The following is a 23,131-nucleotide window of genomic DNA, read 5'->3' on the forward strand; positions in this document are numbered from 1 at the left end:
TGGACACCCTTAGTCTGCAATTGGGGATTGGAGAATACATTGGTCTATTTCCCTTCACTCTTTGAAATATTCTGTCCCTGAGATTCCCACCACTCCCTGAGGCTACATTCTTAGGACAGATTGCTGAAGTGCCATTGACACCCTTACCTGTCTCGACTGAGACATCTGGAAAGAGGATGTTGAAAGAAGAAAGATTTTGGGTGGTCAACAGTGCCCGGTGCCTGAGGCCGAAGTCAGCTCTGGCTCTGCGCCTTGCAGATGCTGGATCAGATAAGATGAGAGGAAAAATTCCCAGCCTCTTCCCAGTGAACTCATTTCGACTGGACTAAGAAATATCCATTGCATTATCTTTCGTTTCTTTTTTTTTTTTTTTTTAAGTAATCTGGGTAAAACACACAAAGAGACCATTGAAGATGTAGATTGGTTTGAAATTAGGAAACCACAATTAGTTCCTTTTCCTGACAGAGAGAGGGAAAAAACCTTTCACAGATGTATAAGAAGCACGCTCCCCAGACACACACACACCACTTCCTTCATCCTTCCCTCCTCGCTTCCCTTCCAACTTCTCTAAATCACTGGCCGTTTACAAATTTGCCATTTGCAGAGCGATCCTGCTTTGATGAAAGGTGGGTGCTAATAAGAATAATGCAGAGGGTGAAATCTTTTCATTCTGCCTCTGCCAAAAACATATTTACATTAAAGGGAGGTATGATAAGCATGGATTAAGTGCATAACGAATGATGCTCTAGAAACAGCATAAACCAACTGGCGCCAAAGTGAACCTCTGTGCTAAAAATACTGCTTCCCCAAGCTAGACAACTTTGACAATCTTCTCTCTCTCTCTCTCTCTCTCTCTCTCTCTCTCACACACACACACACACACACACACACACACACACACACACTTCAGGCTCCTGCACCGAATCGCCCTGATCAATAATTTAGAGGGCTGTCAGAGGACAGGGAAATGAGCCTTACAGGAAAGCCCTGTGCTGCTGGGGCCAGACAGAGGCTAGGAACTGGGGCTTTAGACCTGCCATGCTGCCCTTCACCCTGGGCTCCTGCCTTGGAAAGGAGGGGCAGAGAGAAAGGATGGGAGATCAGAGCATTGGAACAGAGGTGAGAGGCCAGCCGTGGGCAGAGGGTGGTTTGGGGAATACTAAACGCAGAAAGTGAGACTTCAAACCTACACAAATGGGCCCAGCATTCTTCTATCTTGGAGGACACCTTATCGTCCAGGCCAGGGATATGAGAGGAAGGTGTCTGCTTGAACCCCAGGGAGAGGTAATTCCAGCCTGTCTTGATTTCTGGAAACGAGGAAGAGTTGGGGGTGGATACAGAGGCAATATGGAAACACAGAAAGGCAGAAGAAAATTCAGAGAGGACCAGGAAAGCCAGAGAAAATAGAAAGGGAAGAGAAGAAGAAAGAACAGAAAAGGTAGTAAATAAAAATTTTTTAAAAAATATTGAGAAAAGTGAAGGCTGGGAGGTAGAGACTGAGGAGTTATAGAAGCTGAGAACAAGACAGATGCCAGGAAGAGAAGAGAAAATAGAAGAAAACAGAAGAACACAGATCTGCAGTCATGGAATCTTGAAAGACACGGACAGAGAGAGAGGACAGCCCAAGCAGAAGAAAGAGACAGAAACAGAAGTGGGTGTCCTGTGTGGTCCAACCAAGACTCTTGTCCTACCTCTGGAGGGAAAGAAAGATGGGGAAACTGACTTTCCATCAAAAAGACTGATCCTGAAGCCTCCAGACCTGAGAGGCCCTAGGCTCTTCAAGCAAATTTGCAGGGGGAAGGCAGGGAAAGATGCGAAACTCCAGGAGGAAAACCAAGCCTCCCGGTCTGTGAAGTCCTCCTTTGACTTCAGAGCTGCGTGTGAGAGAGTCAGGGTTTGGGGTAGCACAGGGGTGCTAATGTGGAAAGGAGGGTGCTGGCTGCTATCTGCTAGAGGAACTTAACCTAGGCCCTCACCTCGGGGGAGCTGCCTCCCTGAGGTGCCCGCTAAAAAGAATCACCTCCAGGGTTTGGGGAATTGAACGCAAAGGACGATGGGAGTCCTGAAGCAGACACCTAATCAGTTTCAATGTCTGTCAATATCAAAAGAGCCTGGGATCCCATGGGCAGGGACACTGGCCAGAAACGGAGCCGTCTCTACCCAGAAAGCCCCTCCTCAGAGAAAGTTTACGTTTTGACCGACCTCCACAGTAAACTTAATTAGGCCCCAGACCCTCCAGGAGAAACCCCTGGATGTCCTTAATGTCAACAGAGTTCCCAGTTCAGCGACACCTCGGACTGAAAAACAGCTCCCCGCAGCAAACGGTGGGTGAAAGTTTAAGGGGGAATAAGCGTGTAATAGTCCCTCGCCAGACCTCACACATGCTGAAAAGAATATTTACAGCAAACTTGCCAAAGTAAACGACCCCGCCTATACACCATCCTTTCTTCTTCCACCCCACCGCGCCCCCCAGCCCCGCCCGGGTTTTGTAACCTCCAGATAAACACCATTCGGTCACAAAAGGGTCGATCTGCCCCCCTTTACAGTAGGAGGCAGACGACGCCCTAGGGGAAAGTGGGAGCTGCTGAGGCTTCCTGGGGGGGATTCTTGGGCAAAGGGGGCTTCTCTGCCTCTTGCGTGGCCTGATCTGAGGATAGAAGACTTGGTTGCGTGCGCGTGCGTGTGTGCGCGCGTGTGCACATATAACATTTATTCTGAGGCTCCTCCTCGCCCCTTGCCCACTTTAAAATCCGCATTCATACTATTCTTCACCTTAAACACTTCAGACATCCCAGATTTGGAGAGATTTAAAAAAAAAAATCAGGCCTACAATTAGGTGAACACTCTTTGCAATAGATGGAGGATTTTGTAGAAGGACACCAGAAGTTCGGCGCCTCCTCTCGGATTCAGATTTTGGCCCCCTTTCCCGCTCTTTTAAAGCACCGTTTCTCAGGCTCTGCCCAGTGTCAGGCTAGGCTGCTTCAGTATTTTCCCGTCTGTCTTTTGTTGAACGTGAGGCGGGAAGAGAGACCGAGAAGATCGAAGGGGTCTGCATGGAGGGGGGGGGAAATGACCATGCCCTCGGCTAGAGCCTAAAAGCCCGGGCCCGTGGCGCGCTGGCCTGCGAGTTGTCCCAGCCGCCAGGCCTGGCACAAGTCTTCGGAACGCGCTAGCCAATGTTTAACCCGAATGCAGTGACCACCAGGCCGCTTTTGTTTGTTCGCAAATTAATCACCCAGCGCACGGCCGGCGCCAGAGTGGGTTTATCACCCACCGGGAGGGGGGCGCGGCGGCCCCGCAGAGACAAAGAGGAGTTCGCACCTTCCCGCTTTTGATCCCCAGTTACTGCGGCCTCCCTGCATAATACGAGCCTCCTGGGGCCGAGTCTGGGAGGTCAGTCATAATTGGCGGAAGTTTGCAGACCATTAGCAAGATGTCGACATTTTCGATTCAGAACCCCACAAACTTTCCTCTCCCGCCTTCCTCTCTGGCGCGCTGGAGTGGCAATGAGGGGTCAGGAGTGGCAACTGGGGTGACCCCAGGGTTAAGGTGGAGCTATGGGCAAAAGCAGGCGCGTGAGAGAAGGGGCCGAAATCGCGGTTAAGTCCACCTCCACCGTTGAGGCCAAAGGCAAGTTGAGATATTTACAAGTGAAATCAGCAAGCTCCCCTCCCACAGTCCAAAACCGAAGCGAGGCCAGCATGCGGACGACCGAGTGAAATGTCTCTCTTCCTGGTCATCTGGACGCTTAGGACACCGATTGGGTGGATGTGGGTGTGTGTTGGGGGTCATCTCGTGCTTGCAGAATTACTTTCCTTCTCTTCGGTGCGTCGGAGCAGAGGTTGGCCGGCGAGTGCAGGCAAAACCAGACCCCGGGTTTGGGGCCGCTGCTGAAAGCGCAGCGGTGCGGCCCCAGGCTCCCGCGGCCAGCAGAGTGGGGGAAGGGCGGGTTTCAGCCTCCGGAGACTGGTGGAAACCCTGCGGTGACCTCGGTGGACGGTATCAGAGGGGAAAGGCCTGGGTTTCTCGCACCCTCCGGGGTCGGGCGGCCAGGGACCTGGGAGGGGGCATCGTGAGCCGACACGCTGACCCCCGCCGCTCTTGCTCCACCACCTCAGAGAGAGGCCGAGAGACCGGCCAGGAGACAGACCTAAAGGGAGAGAAAGGGGCGAGATGGCAAGCCAGATGGAGTTCGCAGAACCACTCTTATTCTCTCTGGTGACTTCAGGGAATTCTTAGCGCTGGCGCCAAGCGCTCTTAACCATGTGCGTCAAAAATGCGAGGCTGGAAAAATCTCGTCTCCTCAAAAGTTCCGCCCCTATCTCGGCACGGTTGGCCCATAATGGAACTGCATTTTTCACACTCCCCCCAACTTGCTCCCACTTCGGAGTGTGGGAGCTGGGGGGTTAGGGGTACACGAGGCAAAATGTAAGAGAGGGCTCTGCTGGTTACCTACACACAGTTACACGCACAAAACAACCCGAGCCTGGGAGTTCTTAACCCCCTAGACCCCGAAATCAGTCCTTTCTTGGTTCCACTGGAGAAGTTCCCAGCTTAGGAAGGGTAATAGAATACTGTCCCCAAGACGTCCCTCCATCTAAGCAGGGATGGCGGCTAGAATTGGGAAATGTGGATCTGGGGAATCCTCTGACCTGGACAGGGACCTGCGGTAACAGTTACCAATTCGGCGACAGGTCTGATGGATAAGATCCTGTTTCGTCCCTCCCCTTCACCCTTGCTGAGCAACACCCCCCCCACACACACACACACACCTGAACTGGAGCCAGTCACCTCGCCTCTGGGGTGGGGGCATTTCACGGTTTGTTTTACAAATTCACCCCCGACTTCTGGCGAGATAAGTCTCCGGGTGGAGAAAAGAACTGAGGCACCAAGAGATAATTGCGATGCCTGGAGAAGATACGGGCCTGGAGCACCTCCGCCCACTAGCTCGCCCACCCCATTCCAGCAGCTCCTCACCCTGCTGACCGCCGAGGGGCGGGCGGCGGCTAGACGAGGACAGGCCCAGAACCTAGTCCCTCGTTGTGCTCACTTTGTTCAGATACCCTCTCTGGTCTCACACACACATTCAGGTTGAAAACCGGGAGCCAGAGTCCAAATGGAAGACGAGATCTATCTAAAAGGGCTGGTAAATCCATTTGAAAAAAGCCCGAATCCGCCTCCGGAGTGAGCTGAGCGCAGACCCGCGGCTGCCGCGCAGGCTGGGTCAGTGTTTGCGTGTATATGGCTTCCGCGGCTGAGCCCTAGTGGACTGCCGCGTGTTCGCGTACAAATGTGCTGGGGGTGTTTGGGTCTCCGCGCATAGTTTCGGGTGGGGCGCGGTGGGGAGAGAGCCCCCTCGCGTGGGCTGAGATCTGGCAGCACCGCGTGCTCGGGAGCCCGCGCGCGAGCCCTGCTGCCCGGGCAGACCGGCAACGAGAAACACCCGAGCTCGGGAGCCCTTGAGCGGCGGCCGGGAAGAGCTTGGCTCCACGTGGGGCCGGAGAGAGCGCACAAGCCTGGAGACTCGGCGGCGTTCGCCTCTCCGCGGCGCCCGGCTTTTGTCGCGCCCGGCGGCCGGATGGCAGCTCACGGGAGCCGGGGCCGTCCGCTCGGCTCGCCTGGAACCGGGTTAAAAGGGTGAACGGGAGAGAGAAACGGCCGCGGCGGCCCGAGAAGCGAGCCGAGCGCGCGAGAGGCGAGCGCCCCTGCCCGGCGCCCGGCGCGCTCTCCGCCTTCCTGGCCAGGCTCGCTAGCGCCCGCCTCCCTCCCGCGTGCTCCCTCCTGCCCAGCCTCCTCCCTCGATCCCGGGCTGGATGACTGAGGCATTTCAGACATGGACTGAGCCAGAGCGAGCGAGCAAGAGAGCGAGCTCCGGGGCTGCGGCGATCTCTCGATAAGCCACCTAGAGGCGACTCGGTGCGCGCGCTCCCCAGTGGCTCCCCGCCCTCCCTCTGATCATGTTGACATATTCACAGGACAGGCAGTAGTACCGTTGCGGCGCTGCGACGTTACAGTTTCCGACACCTTCTTTTTATAACTCGGCTCTATCCCCCAGCACTCGACCTGTGAAAACCACGCCTATGCAGCAACACAATTGGTCCGAAAGCGTCAAAGAGCCAATCAAGAGGCCTCCGGCTCCCCGCAGCCCACAGCAGAGCCCGACCTTCTAGACCGCCGAGCAGACGCCCGGGGAATTCTAGAGGCGGAGGAGGGTGGCGAGGAGCTCTAGCTGGCTTTCTTTCGCTCCCTCCCTCTCCTGGCGCTCCTTCTCCCACTCCGGTCTCTCTCTCTCTCTCTCTCTCTCTCTCTCTCTCTCTCTCTCTCTCTCTCCCTTCTTTTCATTCCCCTCCTCCTCCCCCCCTCTAAATCCTCCCAGCCCTGCGCGTCTGGACGCAGATTTAGGAAGGGAATTCGCTCACGTTTTAGGACAAGGAAGAGAGGCGCGGGAGCAGAGCACACACAGCAAGATTCGGATTGAAACCCAGACACCCTCCGGAGGCTCGGAGCGGAGGAAGGCGGAGGAGAAGGACGAACGGAAGCCCGCTTGCAGTTCAAGTTTTGATAGCGCTGGTAGAAGAGGGCTTCCATCAGAGATTTTTTTTTTTTTCTTAAGGAGAGAGACTTTTTTTTTTTCTGCTCTCTTCGCTCGCCGGTCTAGCGCAACTGCAGACGCCTCCCGCGAGCCAAAGGGAAAGGCTAGAGACGGGGGGGCGGGGGAAGAAGAAGGAGAAGAAAAGGTAAAAAAAAAAAAAAAAAAAGTCTCCTAGGAGAGCCGTCCGCATTGGCAACAAAGAACTGGGGGCTGGGGAGCGATCGCCGGGACCCAGGGCAGGCGTGTCTATTTCGAGCCAAGCGGCAGGGCTCCGGCGCGAGTCCAGTCCCTGCTCGTTCCCCTCGCCTCGGAAACCGACTTCTAGGGGCGGCTTTTTGGAAACGCCAGACACCGGGACAGTCACCCAAACGACTATGTCTCCTGATTTCTCGCCTTGCCCTCTTTAAAAGCGGCCTTCCCCTGCCCCAAAGACACTTCCCACTCTTCACTTTGAGGTGCTTTAGCTGTGAACCTCCCACCGCCTTTTTTTTTTTCTTTCGCTTTTTCCCCCCGTCCAAACTATGCGCTGCTGTTAAAAAACAAAACAAAACAAAACTAAACAGCTGCGGACTTGTTCCCGGCTGGAGCCCAGCGCCCCGCCTGGAGTGGATGAGCCTCTCCATGAGAGATCCGGTCATTCCTGGGACAAGCATGGCCTACCATCCGTTCCTACCTCACCGGGCGCCGGACTTCGCCATGAGCGCGGTGCTGGGTCATCAGCCGCCTTTCTTCCCCGCTCTGACGCTGCCTCCCAACGGCGCGGCGGCGCTCTCGCTGCCCGGCGCCCTGGCCAAGCCGATCATGGATCAATTGGTGGGGGCGGCCGAGACCGGCATCCCATTCTCGTCCCTGGGACCTCAGACCCATCTGAGGCCCCTGAAAACCATGGAACCCGAAGAAGAAGTAGAAGATGACCCCAAGGTACACCTGGAGGCCAAGGAACTCTGGGATCAATTCCACAAGCGGGGCACGGAGATGGTCATTACCAAGTCGGGAAGGTAAGCAAGCCGCGCACCCTCCCCGCCCCCACAACTCCCCTAAGCGACTGGAGGTTACTTTTCTCCTTTTATTTATCTTCTCCCAGAACAGTCGGTTTGCCAGTTATTTGACTTAGAGGAAAACTTAGTCCCCCCCACCCCACCTCCCAGCCCAGAACTGTGTACAGAAACCTCCCCGGCCTTGCCCCAGTGATAGGAAATTTCAGCTTACCTGGGCGTCTGCAGCGGGTGGTTTTTCCTACCTGGTCTGCATACCGGGTTCTCTATGGGATAGAATTTTTCAATGGTACGCAGATATCTTCTGCAGGAAGAAAGAAAAGCACCCCCCATTGCAGGAAAACTCACTGTGCAAACCTTTCTGGACCATCCCTGTGTCTTTGTAGATGTTGTATTTTTGTCTGTTTCATTTTGTTCCTGGAGAGAAACACTGAACACCTCTTTTTGTTTGTGTGGTAGTGGGAGGCCTGGCAGAAACTGCCCTGCCCTTTCAGCCCTCCAGCCTAGCTTCTGGATCTGGAGGGGGCCTGAGCCTGCCCCCTGCCAGGGTTAGAGAGAAATCAAAGGCGATTTGGGGTTTGTCCATGCTGCTTCGTGTGTCTGTAATCAAAGAGAGAGTTCAACAGGCAACTCTGGCTGATTCAGATTGTGTTCGCTGACCCAAGGAGCCAGCAGGGAGACACGTACTGCTGTTTCATGTCTGACTATATTTTACATACTGTTTAGAGGTCCTGGCCTGACCAAAACGTGCCTGTCATTTAAAGTCACTGATTTTTTAAAAAATGGCATTGAAGTCTATCAAGGCATACAGTTGAAGGCATAAAAGGAAAATCTTCTCTTGTCTTTAGCTCTGTTTCCGAGCTGAACGAGGCCAAAGTTTGCAACTTACCCTCCAGCCCAGAAGACAGTTTCACAGCGATGCATTCCCTGCTCCCTTTTAAGTCAAAAGTACAGAATGCTAACACTTTAGGGAAATAAAGACCAGTTTGGTGGTGGAGTCTTGCAGTTTGGGTCTGGTCCCGAGCAGTGGGGGAAATGTGGTTAGCAGCGCGCTAGGCAGACTGGTGATCAGGCCTCTGAGTCCACCCCAGTCTACAGAATTCGTTTGGAGAACTCACCAAAGTAGTTTCATTTCGCCAGCAGCGGGATTACTGTTCCACAGCAGAGAGGGGTCCCGACTTGACATTTCTTTTCTTGATCCGTTTAACATTTTCTCATCCACGGGTGGTGGAAAACTCTAGCCTTGATTAACCAAAGTCAACTAAAATCCTGCCCCAAGCTGTTTAGAACTAGACACCGGCAGGAAAAGGCATAAGCAAGAATTTCCCTCTAAGAAGGGCAATCTAAAAAGTCACACAGGGGGCCAAAAAATTACAAGGAAATTATTAGACAATGTAGAGAAACCCAGTGCCCCTTATTCACTTGTTTTGAATCTCGGGCCGTTTAAAATAGAGACATTGAAGCGTATTTAATTCTTCTGTTGCTGAAGGAAGCAATTTTGCACCCAGTCACCATACTCTGAACCGGTACAAGAGCATCAATTGTAACAGAAAGTTTTAAATTTGATTGAAGTATTTTAGCATAGAGGGTCAAACCCAAGATTCTGAGTGATTTTTTTTTTTTTCCGTTTCTTTTCTTCCCTCTTCTCTCCCTTATAGGCGAATGTTTCCTCCATTTAAAGTAAGGTGTTCTGGGCTGGATAAAAAAGCCAAATATATTTTGTTGATGGACATTATCGCTGCGGATGACTGTCGCTATAAATTTCACAATTCCCGGTGGATGGTGGCAGGAAAGGCTGATCCTGAAATGCCGAAGAGAATGTACATTCACCCGGACAGTCCTGCTACTGGGGAACAGTGGATGTCCAAAGTTGTCACTTTCCACAAACTGAAACTCACCAACAACATTTCGGACAAGCACGGATTTGTAAGTTTCACTGCTTGCCTTCCTAAAATTTCCTGTCTTCTCCCTAGCAAAGGCAGTGCTTTCCGCTTCCAGGTAAAATCCAGTTTCTCCCTTGCTCTCAGTTACAAAGCATAGCAAACTTGTTCGATCCACAGAGAATTCCGGGGTGTTTCTTCTCTTTGGATAATAGAAGGCCTGGCGTTCTAAAATAAGTGAGGGGCGAGAGAACTTTTATAGGCTCCTGTTCTGTGGCAAGACCAAGTCTTGGTAACTGCTTGACCTGACAGGAAAGTTAAAAACCCATCGTGAAGATGGAAAATCAATGTTAAAGTTAGGTATTCATAAAGGATTTGTTCCACAATATCATACTTCTATTTTGAAACCAGTCATAGTATTGTTTGGGAGGGTTTTAAGGTTTGAAACCTCGACTGCGTTGGTGAGACGGTGTGGGTACAGATTTTGAAAGATTTTCTTCCCTTGGACTAAAAAAGAATTGGGCTCAGGTGAAGGTCAGGTTTACAAGAAATGAGACCTAGATCTCCCGGTACAAAAATTGCATGTGTGTTGCGAGTATATATGTGGATTCAGTGCGGGAGTCCCTAGAAACTTTCCAGAGACTTAGATTGCTTGTGAAAGTCGAGCAAAGGACCTTTTGCCCCCTGCCCCTACACCTCCCCAACATTTCAGTAAAATAAACAGAGTGATAAGTGAGGAATAAGCAGAAAGATTAGGCCCAGGAAGACATGAATGGCCTGGACATATCTTCAGCGAGCAGGAATTGCATTTGAAGCCCTTGATTTGATTAAGGCATAAATATTCCTCTCTAGAGTTCAGCCTTTCAGGGCTTTAAGTGGATTGGGCTCATCAATTAGTGGGCGCTTAAAGGACTGAATCATTTTGTAAATTAAAATGCATGTTTTTCTCTATCTTTTAAGACTTTGGCCTTCCCAAGTGATCAAGCAACGTGGCAGGGGAATTATAGTTTTGGTACTCAGGTAGGCTAGGGTTCAACAAAGCAACCTTAGATGGTGAGGGTGGTGGGGGGGAGGGCACCCTTTGGAAACTGAGGAGCAATTTGGATTCTCCAGAACGTAACATGTGGGGAGCTGAAGATTCCCACCGAGGTACTCCGAGAAGGTGGGCTCCCTGGTGCCGTTGGTGGGGTAGACGTCAGCCTGGCAGGGGTCCTAGGAACCCATTGGTCCTCCGATAAATCCTCTTGTGATGTGTGTCTCTCCCCTTCCGGCCCCTGCAGACTATACTGAACTCCATGCATAAATACCAGCCCCGGTTCCACATCGTGAGGGCCAATGACATCTTAAAACTTCCTTATAGTACTTTTCGGACGTACTTGTTCCCCGAAACTGAATTCATCGCTGTGACTGCATACCAGAATGATAAGGTAACCAAAGTCGCTTTCTTTTTTAATGGTGATAGTAACACCTCCCCACCCCCACCCCCATCCCTTAAGCTGCTTTGGGGCAAGGATGAGAAAATTACAAGAGCATTGCAATGGGAGTCTGATTTTTCTTTTGTGATTTGACTTTCAGTGGAGCTTGGGGGAAAAGGGGCAGCGGCACATAGCAGAGGCAGAAAGAAAACTAAAAAAAACTTAACCAGCTAGGGACCCAACGCTGAGTGGAAAAAAAAAAAAAAAAAAAAAGCCAAACTAACACTGCCAGTGAGAAGCTCCTGGAACCACCTTAAGGTCGCCTGCCCCACCCCCACCCCAGCTTTCCCCTGTCTGTTTCAAGGTTCATCCTCTTTTCATTCAGGAAGAAGGATCCAGAAATCAGGTTCAAAAGGAACCAGCTAAAAATTGAAGGCAAAAGCCAGTAGGGATCTTGGGAGGGGAGTCTCAGCGGAGACCAGATTTTCTCCCCTAGCCAGAAATCCCGAGTAGCTGGTCTGGTTTTTATTACCTTTTATGCTGCTGTGTTTTTTATGGTGTGTGTGTGTATGTGTGTGCTTGGAAAAAACCTACTCTGATCACAGGGTCATGCTAATTGAGTTGTCTGAGGCTTTTGAGATGAGATGACCAAAGTTACCACTTCATTTGAAGGGTTTTTTTTTTTTTCCCTCCCTGGGCCTGAGGCCGGGGATTAGGAGTACCCCCAAATGGAAGAGCAGACAGCACCTGGTATGTAAGCTATAGTGGCCTGAAGGTCATGGGTGTGTGCTCAGAGCAGCACAGAGAAAGTGCTACCAGGCCACCAGTCTCCAGCATGGCTGTTAGCAGGCAGTTACTGAGGGTAGGGATGAGGGTGGTGGGCGGGGATGGGGGCCACCTGAGGACCCCTGCTCTTCAACTTCTGAACCCTGGTCCTCAGTGCCAATCCATTTTATTTCACTCTCACTATGCATGGGTCCTCTGTGGCCCGCTGATGGGGTGTTCCAGGTATGTTTCCTTCATCTGAAGACTAAAGACATCAGAGTCTCCTCTCCCTGAAAGAACTAAAAACAGGAATTGACTTCAAGAACAAGAATCCATCCAGGGGCCCTTTTTCCACCTCCAGCGAATTCTGTATACATCATCCCCTTCCTCTGCCTCCATCCCAGGAAAGGGAATTGAGAGACGACATACGATTTTTCCTTAGCGTGTAAAATGCACACTCCTTCTAGATCCAGTACCCTGTGAATCTAAGTTGTTAATGGAATAATAAAATATAGCATTTTTGATCAAAGCAGCCACGGGCCTTCTCCACCTAATGGCAGTGGCAGGGGCATATAAATGAAAACAAATGTTTCCAGCGGTCATTCAGTCCTTTTAAATCTGTAATTGTCAATATTGTAATTCCTCAAACACGTCCCCCCAACCCCCAACACCCAGCAAAAAAATCAAACCCAGTCCAGCACAAGGGTAGTGAAACCCCATAAATCATTTTATTAGATGTACAGAAAAAGTTGGAAGGTTTGCTGTGTGAATGTGTGTGCATGTGTTTGGGCAGGAAATATACCATAACATATTTTATGATCAATTGCACTATATATAAAAAAAAATCAAAATGAAGGCATAATTTTAAGATCCACAGGTTGCCCTTTTGACAACTTTTTCATTTCTAAGCCCATGTGGTTGGGCCATTGTAGCTCAGAATCCCTGGTTTGGCCTCCTATGGGCAATGCCAGCCATGGCACACTTCCCTTTGGTTTTCCTCCTGGGCCCCCTCAAACTTCTGCTGTGTTCTCTCTCTCTTTAACCTGGTATATCCAAATGACTTCTCCAGTGGGAAGTCAGATTTCGCATGGATCATTTGAGTTGGGGGGCAACCTCCGGGAACATTCTAGAAAATGAAGCCAATGTCTTTTTCTTGCTTGTATCTCCTCCTCTAGATAACTCAGTTGAAAATAGACAACAACCCTTTTGCAAAAGGTTTCCGGGACACTGGAAATGGCAGGAGAGAAAAAAGGTGAGCTGTGGCGGTCATTTCTCAGACAATTTAGAAAATCACTTTTCTGAGACCTAGGACTCAGCTGTTAGAAGTGGGATGCAGGCCCTTTTCTTGAGAAGGGTGGTGGAAGGGTGGAAAACAATTTACTCCCCCTTGATCAAGAATCTACAGATTTCACTACACTATTTTTTCTTCTTCCTCCATATTACCTTAAAGAAGGTCAGCGAGGCCACGCCCACAAATGTCTCTGGAAGAAAAGTATCAGGAATAGCAGATTATATACAGACGCCTATTAATTCCTAATTAATTTAAGTTCATTCTGGACAGGTCCCAGGAAAGGACTAAGCCAGTCACAAAACGCTTTGGAATTTTTGCAGTCTTGTCTTAGATTGACAGAACCTAGGCCCCTGGAGACATCTATGGCTCCCTCCTTCTGTGGAGACATGTATCATTTTGTATTAAGCTGACAGCTGGATGGTATATAAAAGAAGCTCTCCCCTCCCCCACTCACTTTCAAAGAATTTTGAAAATCTAGAAAATCAGCGGCAACTTTGAACATATCCCCTGGGGGAATGGGTGGGCATTAAAAGATAATTTCTCACGTGGAAATAGATTATTTTTTAGTCCGATGAATGTGTTGGTGAAACGATTACAGTAAAGTGCACCATGAAATAACCACTTCCTCCCAATCTTAGCAACCAGTCCAGAGCTGGTCTGCTGTTTGTGTTCACTACTTTGAGTCCTCTGTTCTCCTTGGTCTGTGAGGCTGGCTGCTCAGCGGATCTGGCCAGCTCCCATCTCCCCTCTTGCTCTTGGCTTTTAAAGAGCAAGCCCCAGCCAGTGCCCCTTTCCTAGGGAAACCCTCTGGTCTTGAATACAAGCCTTCCTCCCTCCCTCGCCCTGGGCTACGGTCTTCAGCCTAGTCCCAGGGTCCTGAACAATGCTTGGATCCAAGTGGCTGCCCCCGGGGTACAGAGATTTCTAGGAATTAGTGTCATCCCCGGTGCAGGCCAGGTGAGGTGTGTGTGCCCGAAGCTTTGGAGAGGGGGGAACATTCTGTATAATGCTGGGTGTCGGCTTCTGCCACAGAAAGCAACTCACCCTGCAGTCCATGAGGGTGTTTGATGACAGACACAAAAAGGAGAATGGCACCTCGGACGAGTCCTCCAGTGAACAGGCCGCCTTCAACTGCTTCGCCCAGTCCTCCTCCCCGGCCGTGTCCACCGTAGGAACATCCAACCTCAAAGGTGAGTCTGGCCACCTCTGACTTCTCAGATTTCTCCAGGTCTTGAAGGTTTGAATGAAGAGTTGGGAGCTGGGAGCATCCACCAGGAAACCTGCCCCTCCAAAGTTTCAGATCCTTCTAGAAGTTTGTAAAATGGAAGCCAAATCTCACCAAGGGTGATCAGGGGTGTCCAGCCCCTCAAAGTTAGTCTGAGCTCTCAGATTCCTTTTTCCCAGACATTGGTCTGGCAGGGATGAGGGGGTGGTCTCTGTTCCTGTGTCCCCTCTGGGGGTGGGAGGCTGGAGCATCCCTCTCTTTTGTACCTCCAACCAAGTAACAACTGATTTTTTTTAAATATCTTTGAACTCTAGCTTAAAATGTGTTGGGCTGGAGTAGGGGTGAGGAAGGGGGGACACGGGAGATTCTCTGCCCCTTGGAACAGGGAAGGGGGCTGAGAAAAATTCAGCTCTAGAGCCACCCTAGACCTATGATAGGAGCTGGAGCCTTGAGAGTGGGAGCTGGGGAGGGCAGGGGTGGAAGGGGAGGAGCTGCTTGGATCCTCAGTTGATTTCCTGTGTTTAAAGAGGAAGAACTATTTATTTGGAAAGACACATGCTCTCAAGGGGAAGAAACCTATTTTTTAAGTGAAATAAAATGAAAGTCCCTTATGTCTTCAATCTGTTTAAGCTTTAAACACAAAATGGGATCGCTTTTTCTTTTTTTCTTTTTTTTCTGGTAGGACACCCACAGAGGGTGTGGTGAGAGCAAAAGAGAATCTATGATTGTCTCCAGGCAGTGAGCAACACCCCCCCCCGCCCCCCGCCCCCCAAACCATCACCCATCTCTGTCTGCAGAGACAGGCAAACAGAGAAGGCTCCGGGGAGTGTGTGTGTTGGGGGAGGGGTGTTCACGTCTGCCACTGCCGATTCAGACGTCAGGGTTCTCTCCAAACAAATCTTCCTGAAAGAGTCCACAAATCTGTGGAAGGGACTGAAATCAATCATTCAGAGAACAAAGCGGGTAACTAGAAGGTGTTCCTGCCCTGAGTTTTAGTGTAAATCAGTTTTTATTTTTTAAAAAGTGAATTTGCAATCCAGTGGGGGGGAAAGGCCAGTAAAAGCTTTGTCTGACCTAGTAGGAGAACAGTCCACCTGTATAAAATAGTAAAATTCACTACTGCAGGGAGGATCGCAGCTCTAGCTAGACTTGAAATACATGACTAGCTGGTGGAGCCCTTCCCCTAAAGTCTGAGGTATTGTCACACTCCCACTTTGCAGATGAGAAAACTGAGGTGCAGAGGGGTTAAGAGGCTTTCCCCGGGTTGCACAGCTGGGAAGTGGCCGAGCTGGGGATTCCAAGTGGGGCACTGGAGTTCTGCTGGCCCAGGTTTTAGAGCTAACGCCCTTCCGCCTGGCTTGTGTTCCCCCTCCCGCGGTAGATCTGTGTCCCAGCGAGGGGGAGAGTGACGCGGAGGCTGACAGCAAAGAGGAGCACGGCCCCGAGGCCTGTGACGCGGCCAAGATATCCACCACCACGTCGGAAGATCCGTGCAGGGACAAGGGTAGCCCGGCCGTCAAGCCGCACCTCTTCGCGGCTGAGCCCGGCGGCCGACCCCGGGACAGCGGGCGGCTTGACAAGGCGTCGCCCGACTCGCGCCACAGCCCGGCCACCATCTCGTCCAGCACCCGCGGCCTGGGCGCCGAGGAGCGCCGGAGCCCGGGCCGCGACAGCGCGGCCACGTCCAAGGCCGCCGAGGAGGCGCGCGCGCTGCCGGGCAAGGAGGCCTTCGCGCCGCTCACCGTGCAGACGGACCCAGCCGCCGCGCACCTGGGCCAGGGCCCCCTGCCTGGCCTCGGCTTCGCCCCTGGCCTGGCCGGCCAGCAGTTCTTCAACGGGCACCCGCTCTTCCTGCACCCCGGCCAGTTCGCCATGGGGGGCGCCTTCTCCAGCATGGCGGCCGGCATGGGGCCCCTGCTGGCCACAGTGTCCGGGGCCTCCACCGGCGTCTCGGGCCTGGATTCCACGGCCATGGCCTCGGCTGCCGCGGCGCAGGGACTGTCGGGGGCGTCGGCCACCCTGCCCTTCCATCTCCAGCAGCACGTTCTGGCCTCTCAGGTATTTATCAGCTGCCTCTGTAGCCCCTCCTTCCATTCACTCTCCTTTGCCTGCCTTTTAGAACCAGACCCTCACCTAATCTCCCTGCCTAATAATAATAATAATTCATTATTATTACTAGGGGCAAGACTTATTTCATTGATTCATCATAACCTCACACTCCCCCCTCAAAACTTAAGAAAACAATTTTCCCCTAAGGGCTGTGTCTAGCAGAGTAGCTAGGTGGTATAATAGATAATAACTCTTCACAGCACTTCCTTTATGCCAGGCACTCTTCTCAGTGCTTGATCTATTCTGAGTTTTTCGGTGATCCTATGATCACCTCCACCTTCTAAATGAAAGAGCAGAGCTCGGAAATGTTGAGTAACTTAACCAAGATCACACAGCTGGTAAGTAGGTGGTGGAGGGAGGTGGTGGACATGAGTCTCTAGCCCTAGGCACTCAGACTCTGGGGGCCTTTTCCAGGGGCTGTGATTTTAGCTTCAGAGTTGAAATGTCTCTTAAATGTTTTACAGCCAGCCCTCCCCCAACCCTAGGGAGAGACCATGGCCTGGGGATGGGAACTGACTCCCTGCGGATGAGTTGAGTCTGTACCCTCCAGTATGAAGCTACTTCCCTGCCCCCTCCCATCCCTCACTGCAAGCAGGCCAACCTTCTTCCCAAAGGGTTAATAGTTTGTGCACACGTGGGAAATGTCAGAGGACAGGGGCTATGGGGCTATAGCAGGCCTAGCAGCCTGTGTAAGGCTGAGACAGCTGTGTAGGGGCTCCCAGCAGCTGCGGTGGGGGGAGACATTTCAGGCCGCTGGAAGTGCTCTGAACTTGGGCAAAAAGATTCTATGAGGTTTTCTGCACGCCCTTGCCTTTTGTTTTGTCTGAGCACATTCGTCTCCCTTCCCTGAGCCAAGAGGCAGGACTGGCCTCCTCCCCTCTGGGGAGGAGGGAACCAGAAGAGGGCTAGCTTCTGCCCTTCCGCCATCCCTCCCATCTCTTGATCTAGCCCTTTCTGGAGACCTCACTGGTAGGTAGGTGACAGGTGGGTGAGGGGCTGCCTGGCTCAACAAGTAGTAACAGTACTACTGAGGCAATGGGTCCAAGATAGCTAGCCCAAGCCAAGGCCCCAGGATTTGAATTCTGTTTCTGCCACTTGCTAGCTGAGTGGCTTCCTATACCCTGGGGCCTACCTCAGTTTCTCCACTTGTAATATCTGGGGCTCTACCAGCATATCTGGGGCTGGATGATTTCTCCATCTCTGTTCATAGCAAATACCCTTTACTCTCTCCCCTTCCAACCTGCCCTCATCCCTTTTCCTTTTGCTTAAGGATCTTCCCCAGATTTATTTATTTTTTTAGAAACCTCTAGAATGGAGTGGGAGGGCTGTGAGGTGGGGCAACAAGAATGGAGGGGGGCAGAAATATATGTCCAATAGTTTACGCCCTCTGGTTTTCAGCCAGCTACTTTTGTGGGGTAGACTGTAGCCCCATTTAACAGGTGGAACAACTGACTGATGGAAGACTTTCCAGCAGTCTTGATGGCCAAGAACCTTATGTGAAGCATATTGCAGGCAGCAGCAGTTCATTTCATACCCATGAAAGAATGAACTTTTCCGTTTTTGCCATACAAGAAAGCTGAGGCCTAGGGAGTCACTGGGCTCAGATTTAGGTCTAGACGCAGAAGTTGGAGCGTCCTGCTCCCCATCCCGCCCACCCCCATCCCAGGGAGTGAGGTTAAGGACTCATCCGAGGGGATGGTGGGGGGTGGAGGAGGGGTGGTGGATGAGGTCGGCTCCTCCCCACCGCACAGACCCGCTTGCTCACTCTGCCCTGTTGTTCTCCTCCGTGCCCAGGGCCTGGCCATGTCGCCTTTCGGAAGCCTGTTTCCTTATCCCTACACGTACATGGCCGCAGCGGCAGCCGCCTCCTCGGCGGCAGCCTCCAGCTCCGTGCACCGCCACCCTTTCCTGAACCTGAACACCATGCGCCCGCGGCTGCGCTACAGCCCCTACTCCATCCCCCTGCCGGTGCCGGACAGCAGTGGCCTGCTCACCACCGCCCTGCCGTCCATGGCCGCCGCCGCCGCCGCAGCGGGCCCCCTCGACGGCAAGGCCGCCGCCCTGGCCGCCAGCCCGGCCTCGGTGGCCGTGGACTCGGGCTCGGAACTCAACAGCCGCTCCTCCACGCTCTCCTCCAGCTCCGTGTCCTTGTCGCCCAAACTCTGCCCGGAGAAGGAGGCGGCCACCAGCGAACTGCAGAACATCCAGCGGTTGGTCAGCGGCCTGGAAGCCAAGCCCGACAGGTCCCGCAGCGCCTCCCCGTAAACCCCTCCCCAGAAAAGTCTCTTCATTCCAGTCCAATCCAGTCTGCAGTGCACTTTGTTGGATGTCACATAAACCGCGGGCGTGCAGTGAGGTCAGCCCTTTTTTGTGGAGCCCTGTCTGGGAAAGGGGTGCTGGACTCCCTGGAGAGAATGTGCTAGAAACAGGCCCTGTCTTCTTGGCGGTGGTTTATACATCCGGGATCTGGCTCAGAAACGTCCCAGTTGCATTGAGCTGTTGGGGGTAGGAGTTAAAGCGTTGGCTGCCAGAGCAACTCCTTGGGGGCTGGTCTGGAAGCTGTGGGAAGATCCGAGGTAGCCAGGCCCCAGGAGGGGAGGTGTTGAAAAGTTCTCCCCCAGTGAAGATATATATATATATATATATATTTTTTTTTTTTTTTTCTTCACCATCCCAAGTGGAAACAAAATTGAAAAAAAAAAATACTGGGGACAAATGGATACATTAACATGATTCTGTTCGTGAAGATTAAAAACTTTCTAGTGACGTGCATATCAGTTCTAAATAAATTACTGGGCAGCATTGTTTGGGGAGGGAAGTCTCTGCCATTCTTGTTTAGTCTGTATCAAAGAAATCTGTGTCTTTTTAATAATTCTTGTGATGTTTTAAGAGCTCTAGGTCTCTTGCATGTTCCACAATAATGTATTTGTGGGTTTTATTTTTGAATGCTTGCTTTTAGAGAGAAAATATGACCCCTTATCTTTTCCTAGATCATTGACAACCCTAAGGGGGATGACTTAAAAGGAAGGGATGGGGAAGATACCAAAAATGAATTTATTTTATCTAAGCTCTGTAGCAGGATTCATGTTGTCCCTCTGGCAGTTCTTTTCTGTTTCCTGTATATGCAATAACAAGGTTTTTAAAAAAAAAATAAAGAAGAAGCGAGACTATTAGACAAAGTATTTATGTAATTATTTGATAACTCTTGTAAATAGGTGGAATATGAATGCTCAGAAAATTAAACTTTAATTTATTGACATTGTATATAGCTCTATGTAAATAGGATTGCAGCTGTCAGGTTTTGTGGTTTTGTTTTCCTATAGTCAGTTTTATTTCAAGGTCACAGGATCGCTTTTAAAAGTAGAAAACACACTTTCTGCACCAACACCAACATACTTTTCAAAAGAGTCGTCTGCAAAGAAAAGTTCTTTTCTAATGTCCAAAACTGGGGGAAAGTGCTATTTGCCTATTTTACCGAAAACTGGGGAGGTGGTGCCACTTCCTAGCCCCACCTGAAATTCCTAAGAGTGTTTTTTGAGATTGCTTGGGGCGGGTCGGGGGTGGGGGTGGTGGAGAGTCCAGAGGCTGTGGTTTGACTTTCTAATTTTTCTTTCCTATTTGTATTTGCCAGTCTCTGATTTCTTCAAAACAAAGTGAAATTAACTACTTACTGTCCTCAGTGTTGATGTTTTGAATTGGTGCCTCTAGAGAGATATATTCACAGTTAAAAAGTCAGGTGCTGAGAGATGGTTTAAAGACAAAAATTCATGAAGGTATATTTTGTGTTATAATTGTTGATGAGTTCTTTGGTTTTCTGTATTCCCCCCCTTTAAAAATCTCATTGAAATTTCAATAAATTTTTATTGAAATGTCTTTGGGCCTCCTGTTAAGTGTTTTTTTAGGGACCTTTCCTGAAAGTGGAGTCAAATCTTTCTTCTCTAGCTTCCTTTTTAGCCCCTTCTCTTTGCCTTTAAATAATTAAGACCGCCCCCACTGAACCCAAAAGAGATGTCACTCAAGTTACAAAGCTAAAAACAAAAGTCCCTTACTCGGCCGGCGGAAGGGAGCAGCTTCAATCTGAAATTACTTTTCCTTGAAATTAGGAAGCAAAACGAGAGGCGGAAGGGGGGCTGATTAGAATTGGATAGAATCGCAATTGCAGATACTTAAGTTTTAATGGAAAAAGAATGTTCGCTCCCTAAGTAGTGTTTCCCAGCCGAATCCGATCAAAAATGAGTGCGAGGACCGCGAACGTTTTCGTTTGGGGTTCGCTGTTTCTCTGCGCTTCAATCTGAGCCGTCCAAGTCAATTTTTTCTTGCCCCAGTGTGCAAAAAAGAAAAAAATAAATAAAACTCTAGAAGAATCTGCCCGCGGCTAGCCCCGGCCTGGCAAGGGAGCAACCCTCCAGGCCGCCCGAGAAAGGGACAAACTCGAACGTCCCCTGGAGTCTCCGGTGTCTCAGATTGGACTAGGCTGACCCAAGGTACCCCTCCGAGTCCTCAGCCCGGACTGTGCGTGCGACGGGCGGCCAGCTCTGCGCAAACTTTGTGTCCCGCGAGGGAGGAGGGCAGTTTCCAAAAGGTAATTCCAGGGCACATATTTGACCCCCTCCGAGGGAAAAGTCACCAAGAGGCTGACACCCTCCTCCAGCTCTTCCCTCCAACCAGCCTCCGGGGCTGTTTGGGGAGTTGCCTTTTGAAGTTCGATATATCTTTGAAACATTCAATAAAAAATGGTGAGGCAGTGACAGTCTTTGGTCTCCTGGCCTCCCCACCCCCAGCCTCGCCTCGGAGGTGTGTGTAAGTGTGTGTGCTGGGGCGGGCGGGGGGTAGGGTGGGGGTCGCGAGGGTTGGAGGATGGGAAGGTTCTCCAGGCCTTCTCTTGCCCCGGGGGGCCTTGACGTGAGGACGCAGCCGGAGCCTGCCTGGCGGCTGCCTTTCCATCCTCGTCCTCCCCCCCCAACACCTCCCTGGAGCCCGCCAGCCCGGCCCCAAGTCCCTGTCACCTTCGGGGCCTCTTGAATGGCCGGCGAGGAGGAACCGCGCCCCCCCCCCCTCCCGCCCATCCTGTACTTGGAAGGAGATCGAGGTCGAGACCTTTTGGAGAGGGGGCATAGCCCCTTCCATCTCCAATCAGGCACGTGGGGAGCCCACAGCCTCTCCAGCACTGTCTCCCAGGGTGGGAGGGAAAACCACCGGGGTCGGAGGTGGGTGCGTGGGGGAGCTTTGCGGGGCCCGGGGGCCTTTGGGGCACTAGCTCTTCGAAGGGCCTGGAAGATTTCCAGGGCGCGCCCTACGCGCAGAAGCTGCAGCTGACCCGGGCTGTTTATTGACCCAACGATTAAGCGCAGTGCCTGCGCCCCGGGAAAGTGGCAGTCGGTTGGGGGTGCCCGGGAGGCGCTCTTCCTAATCGGGGTGGGGAGAGGCAGAAAACAGCCTCGGCCTCAAGGAGGGAACGAATCCTTTTCTTTCTCGGTCCCGATTCGCTCACCTCCTCCCCATCCCACCCCCCAAATTCTCGGACGGTGCTCAGACGTGTGGTCAGCCTCTCCACCCCAGTGCTTCCTTTTTTTTTTTTTTTAATTTAATCTCCCGTGTATCTTATTTGTATATAGTGATGTTAATGAGTAACTCTTGTGGCGCTGATGGACGGGGGGTGAGCGGCTCGCAATCTCTCTGGATTTCGTTGCCTATTACTCACCTGGCGCCGGTCGCAATCTCGCCGCGGGCTTTATGGTGGCGGCGGCCGCTGCGGAGGCCACTCGGGGCCGGCGCCTTCGCCTTTTTTTTTTTTTCCCGGGCTTCGAGTGCCACCTATCTGTCTGGCCCACGAATGCGCCCCGGTGGCGGCCGCTTCCTCGACTCCCCGGAGCCTCCCGGGTTCCGGAGCTGGGGTGTTTCATCTTTGCCCCTTCTCATCCTCTCCACCCCAGCCCGGCTCCCCTCCTTCTCTGGCCCCCACCCCAGCACACCCCCACCCCCCAGCATCGGAAGAAGCCGCCTTCATCTCTTTCCTGAATATCACTTTCACTCCCGTTTGGGCCTCAGATGAGAAAAACAGTCCTTCTCGACTCTGGGTTTCCAAGAGCCTTCGGAAATTCAGCGAAGGGGACACTCTCTCGTTATTTTCTCGCCAAATACCTTGCTGATCCTTGTAGAAACCTCCACTAGTTCCCCCGACCCTGTAGGGCTGGGCATAACCGGAGTTCCTTATCGGTAAAGAGAGAAAGGATCCCCGCTCCCCAGTATACACCACTCAGAACCTCCCCTGGACGCAACTCCCTTGTGCCTGATGCGCTCTCTCTTCCTTACTTCACAACGATGGATTTTTTTTTTTTTTTTTTCTGGCTTCTACCCTGGTCGCTTCTACGGGGACGAAGGGCACCCGGCTCGTGGGAGCAGCAGTCCGTTTAGGGCCCGGGCCGGGGTCAGCTACCGCAGCCTGCTGAGCTGAGCGATTTCGTGATTTGTAGATTTAAGGTGACAAATGCGGGTGCCAGCCTGAGCCCTTCGGCCCCCGCCCCTTGGGAAGATCGGCTCCAAGCCTGGCTGCGCCCGGGCGTCTGAGACCGGTGGCGGGGGAGGGGGCAAGCCCGTTTTTGTTTTTTTTTTTTTCGGCTCTGCTCTGAGCCGCGGGTAAGGCGTCCGAGTTCCTGCTGACCTCCCGGCGCTAATTGCAGGGGCCGAAGGGCGCGCTCTAGCAGAGGCCGGGGTCACGACCCTGCGCTCCCTCCTCCCGGATCCCAACAAGCTCGATGGAGCCGCGTGTGCGCTCACGGGCGTGCGTGTGCTAGTGTGTGTGTCTGTGTGTAGAGCCTCCCTCTGAATCTGAGCTGTCCTAGAACCCACCCTTCTTTTG

At 52.0% G+C, this 23,131-nt stretch overlaps 1 protein-coding gene and 1 long non-coding RNA gene across 13 annotated transcripts in view; one reads left to right on the forward strand and one right to left on the reverse strand.

The window, feature by feature from the left end:
- LOC121816955 (uncharacterized) overlaps positions 1–8,846 on the reverse strand; it is a 345,801-nt gene extending 336,955 nt beyond the window's left edge. For 8 of the 11 annotated variants that reach the window (XR_009596890.1, XR_009596884.1, XR_009596883.1 and 5 more), the window contains exon 1: positions 6,420–6,665. This is a non-coding gene — a long non-coding RNA (uncharacterized LOC121816955). Of the gene's footprint in view, positions 1–147; positions 6,666–7,801; positions 7,892–8,705 lie in introns of those variants that run through there. The other 3 variants (XR_009596891.1, XR_009596888.1, XR_009596886.1) reach the window with 3 other exon arrangements.
- On the forward strand, positions 6,178–20,145 carry TBX3 (T-box transcription factor 3). Of its 2 annotated transcripts, XM_015101661.3 has the most exons (8): positions 6,178–7,590; positions 9,246–9,513; positions 10,428–10,487; positions 10,748–10,894; positions 12,823–12,899; positions 13,971–14,128; positions 15,545–16,221; positions 18,067–20,145. In XM_015101661.3, exons 1-8 carry the CDS (start codon positions 7,202–7,204, stop codon positions 18,535–18,537), a joined length of 2,247 nt encoding a protein of 748 aa, XP_014957147.2. In that variant the 5' UTR covers positions 6,178–7,201; the 3' UTR covers positions 18,538–20,145. The 2 variants fall into 2 exon arrangements, with proteins under 2 accessions (XP_014957147.2, XP_027812353.1); XM_027956552.2 differs by lacking the exon at positions 10,428–10,487.
- The last annotated feature ends 2,986 nt before the right edge of the window (positions 20,146–23,131 follow it).

This window comes from Ovis aries, chromosome 17 (assembly GCF_016772045.2).
Source record: "Ovis aries strain OAR_USU_Benz2616 breed Rambouillet chromosome 17, ARS-UI_Ramb_v3.0, whole genome shotgun sequence".
Taxonomy (NCBI): Eukaryota; Metazoa; Chordata; class Mammalia; order Artiodactyla; family Bovidae; genus Ovis; species Ovis aries.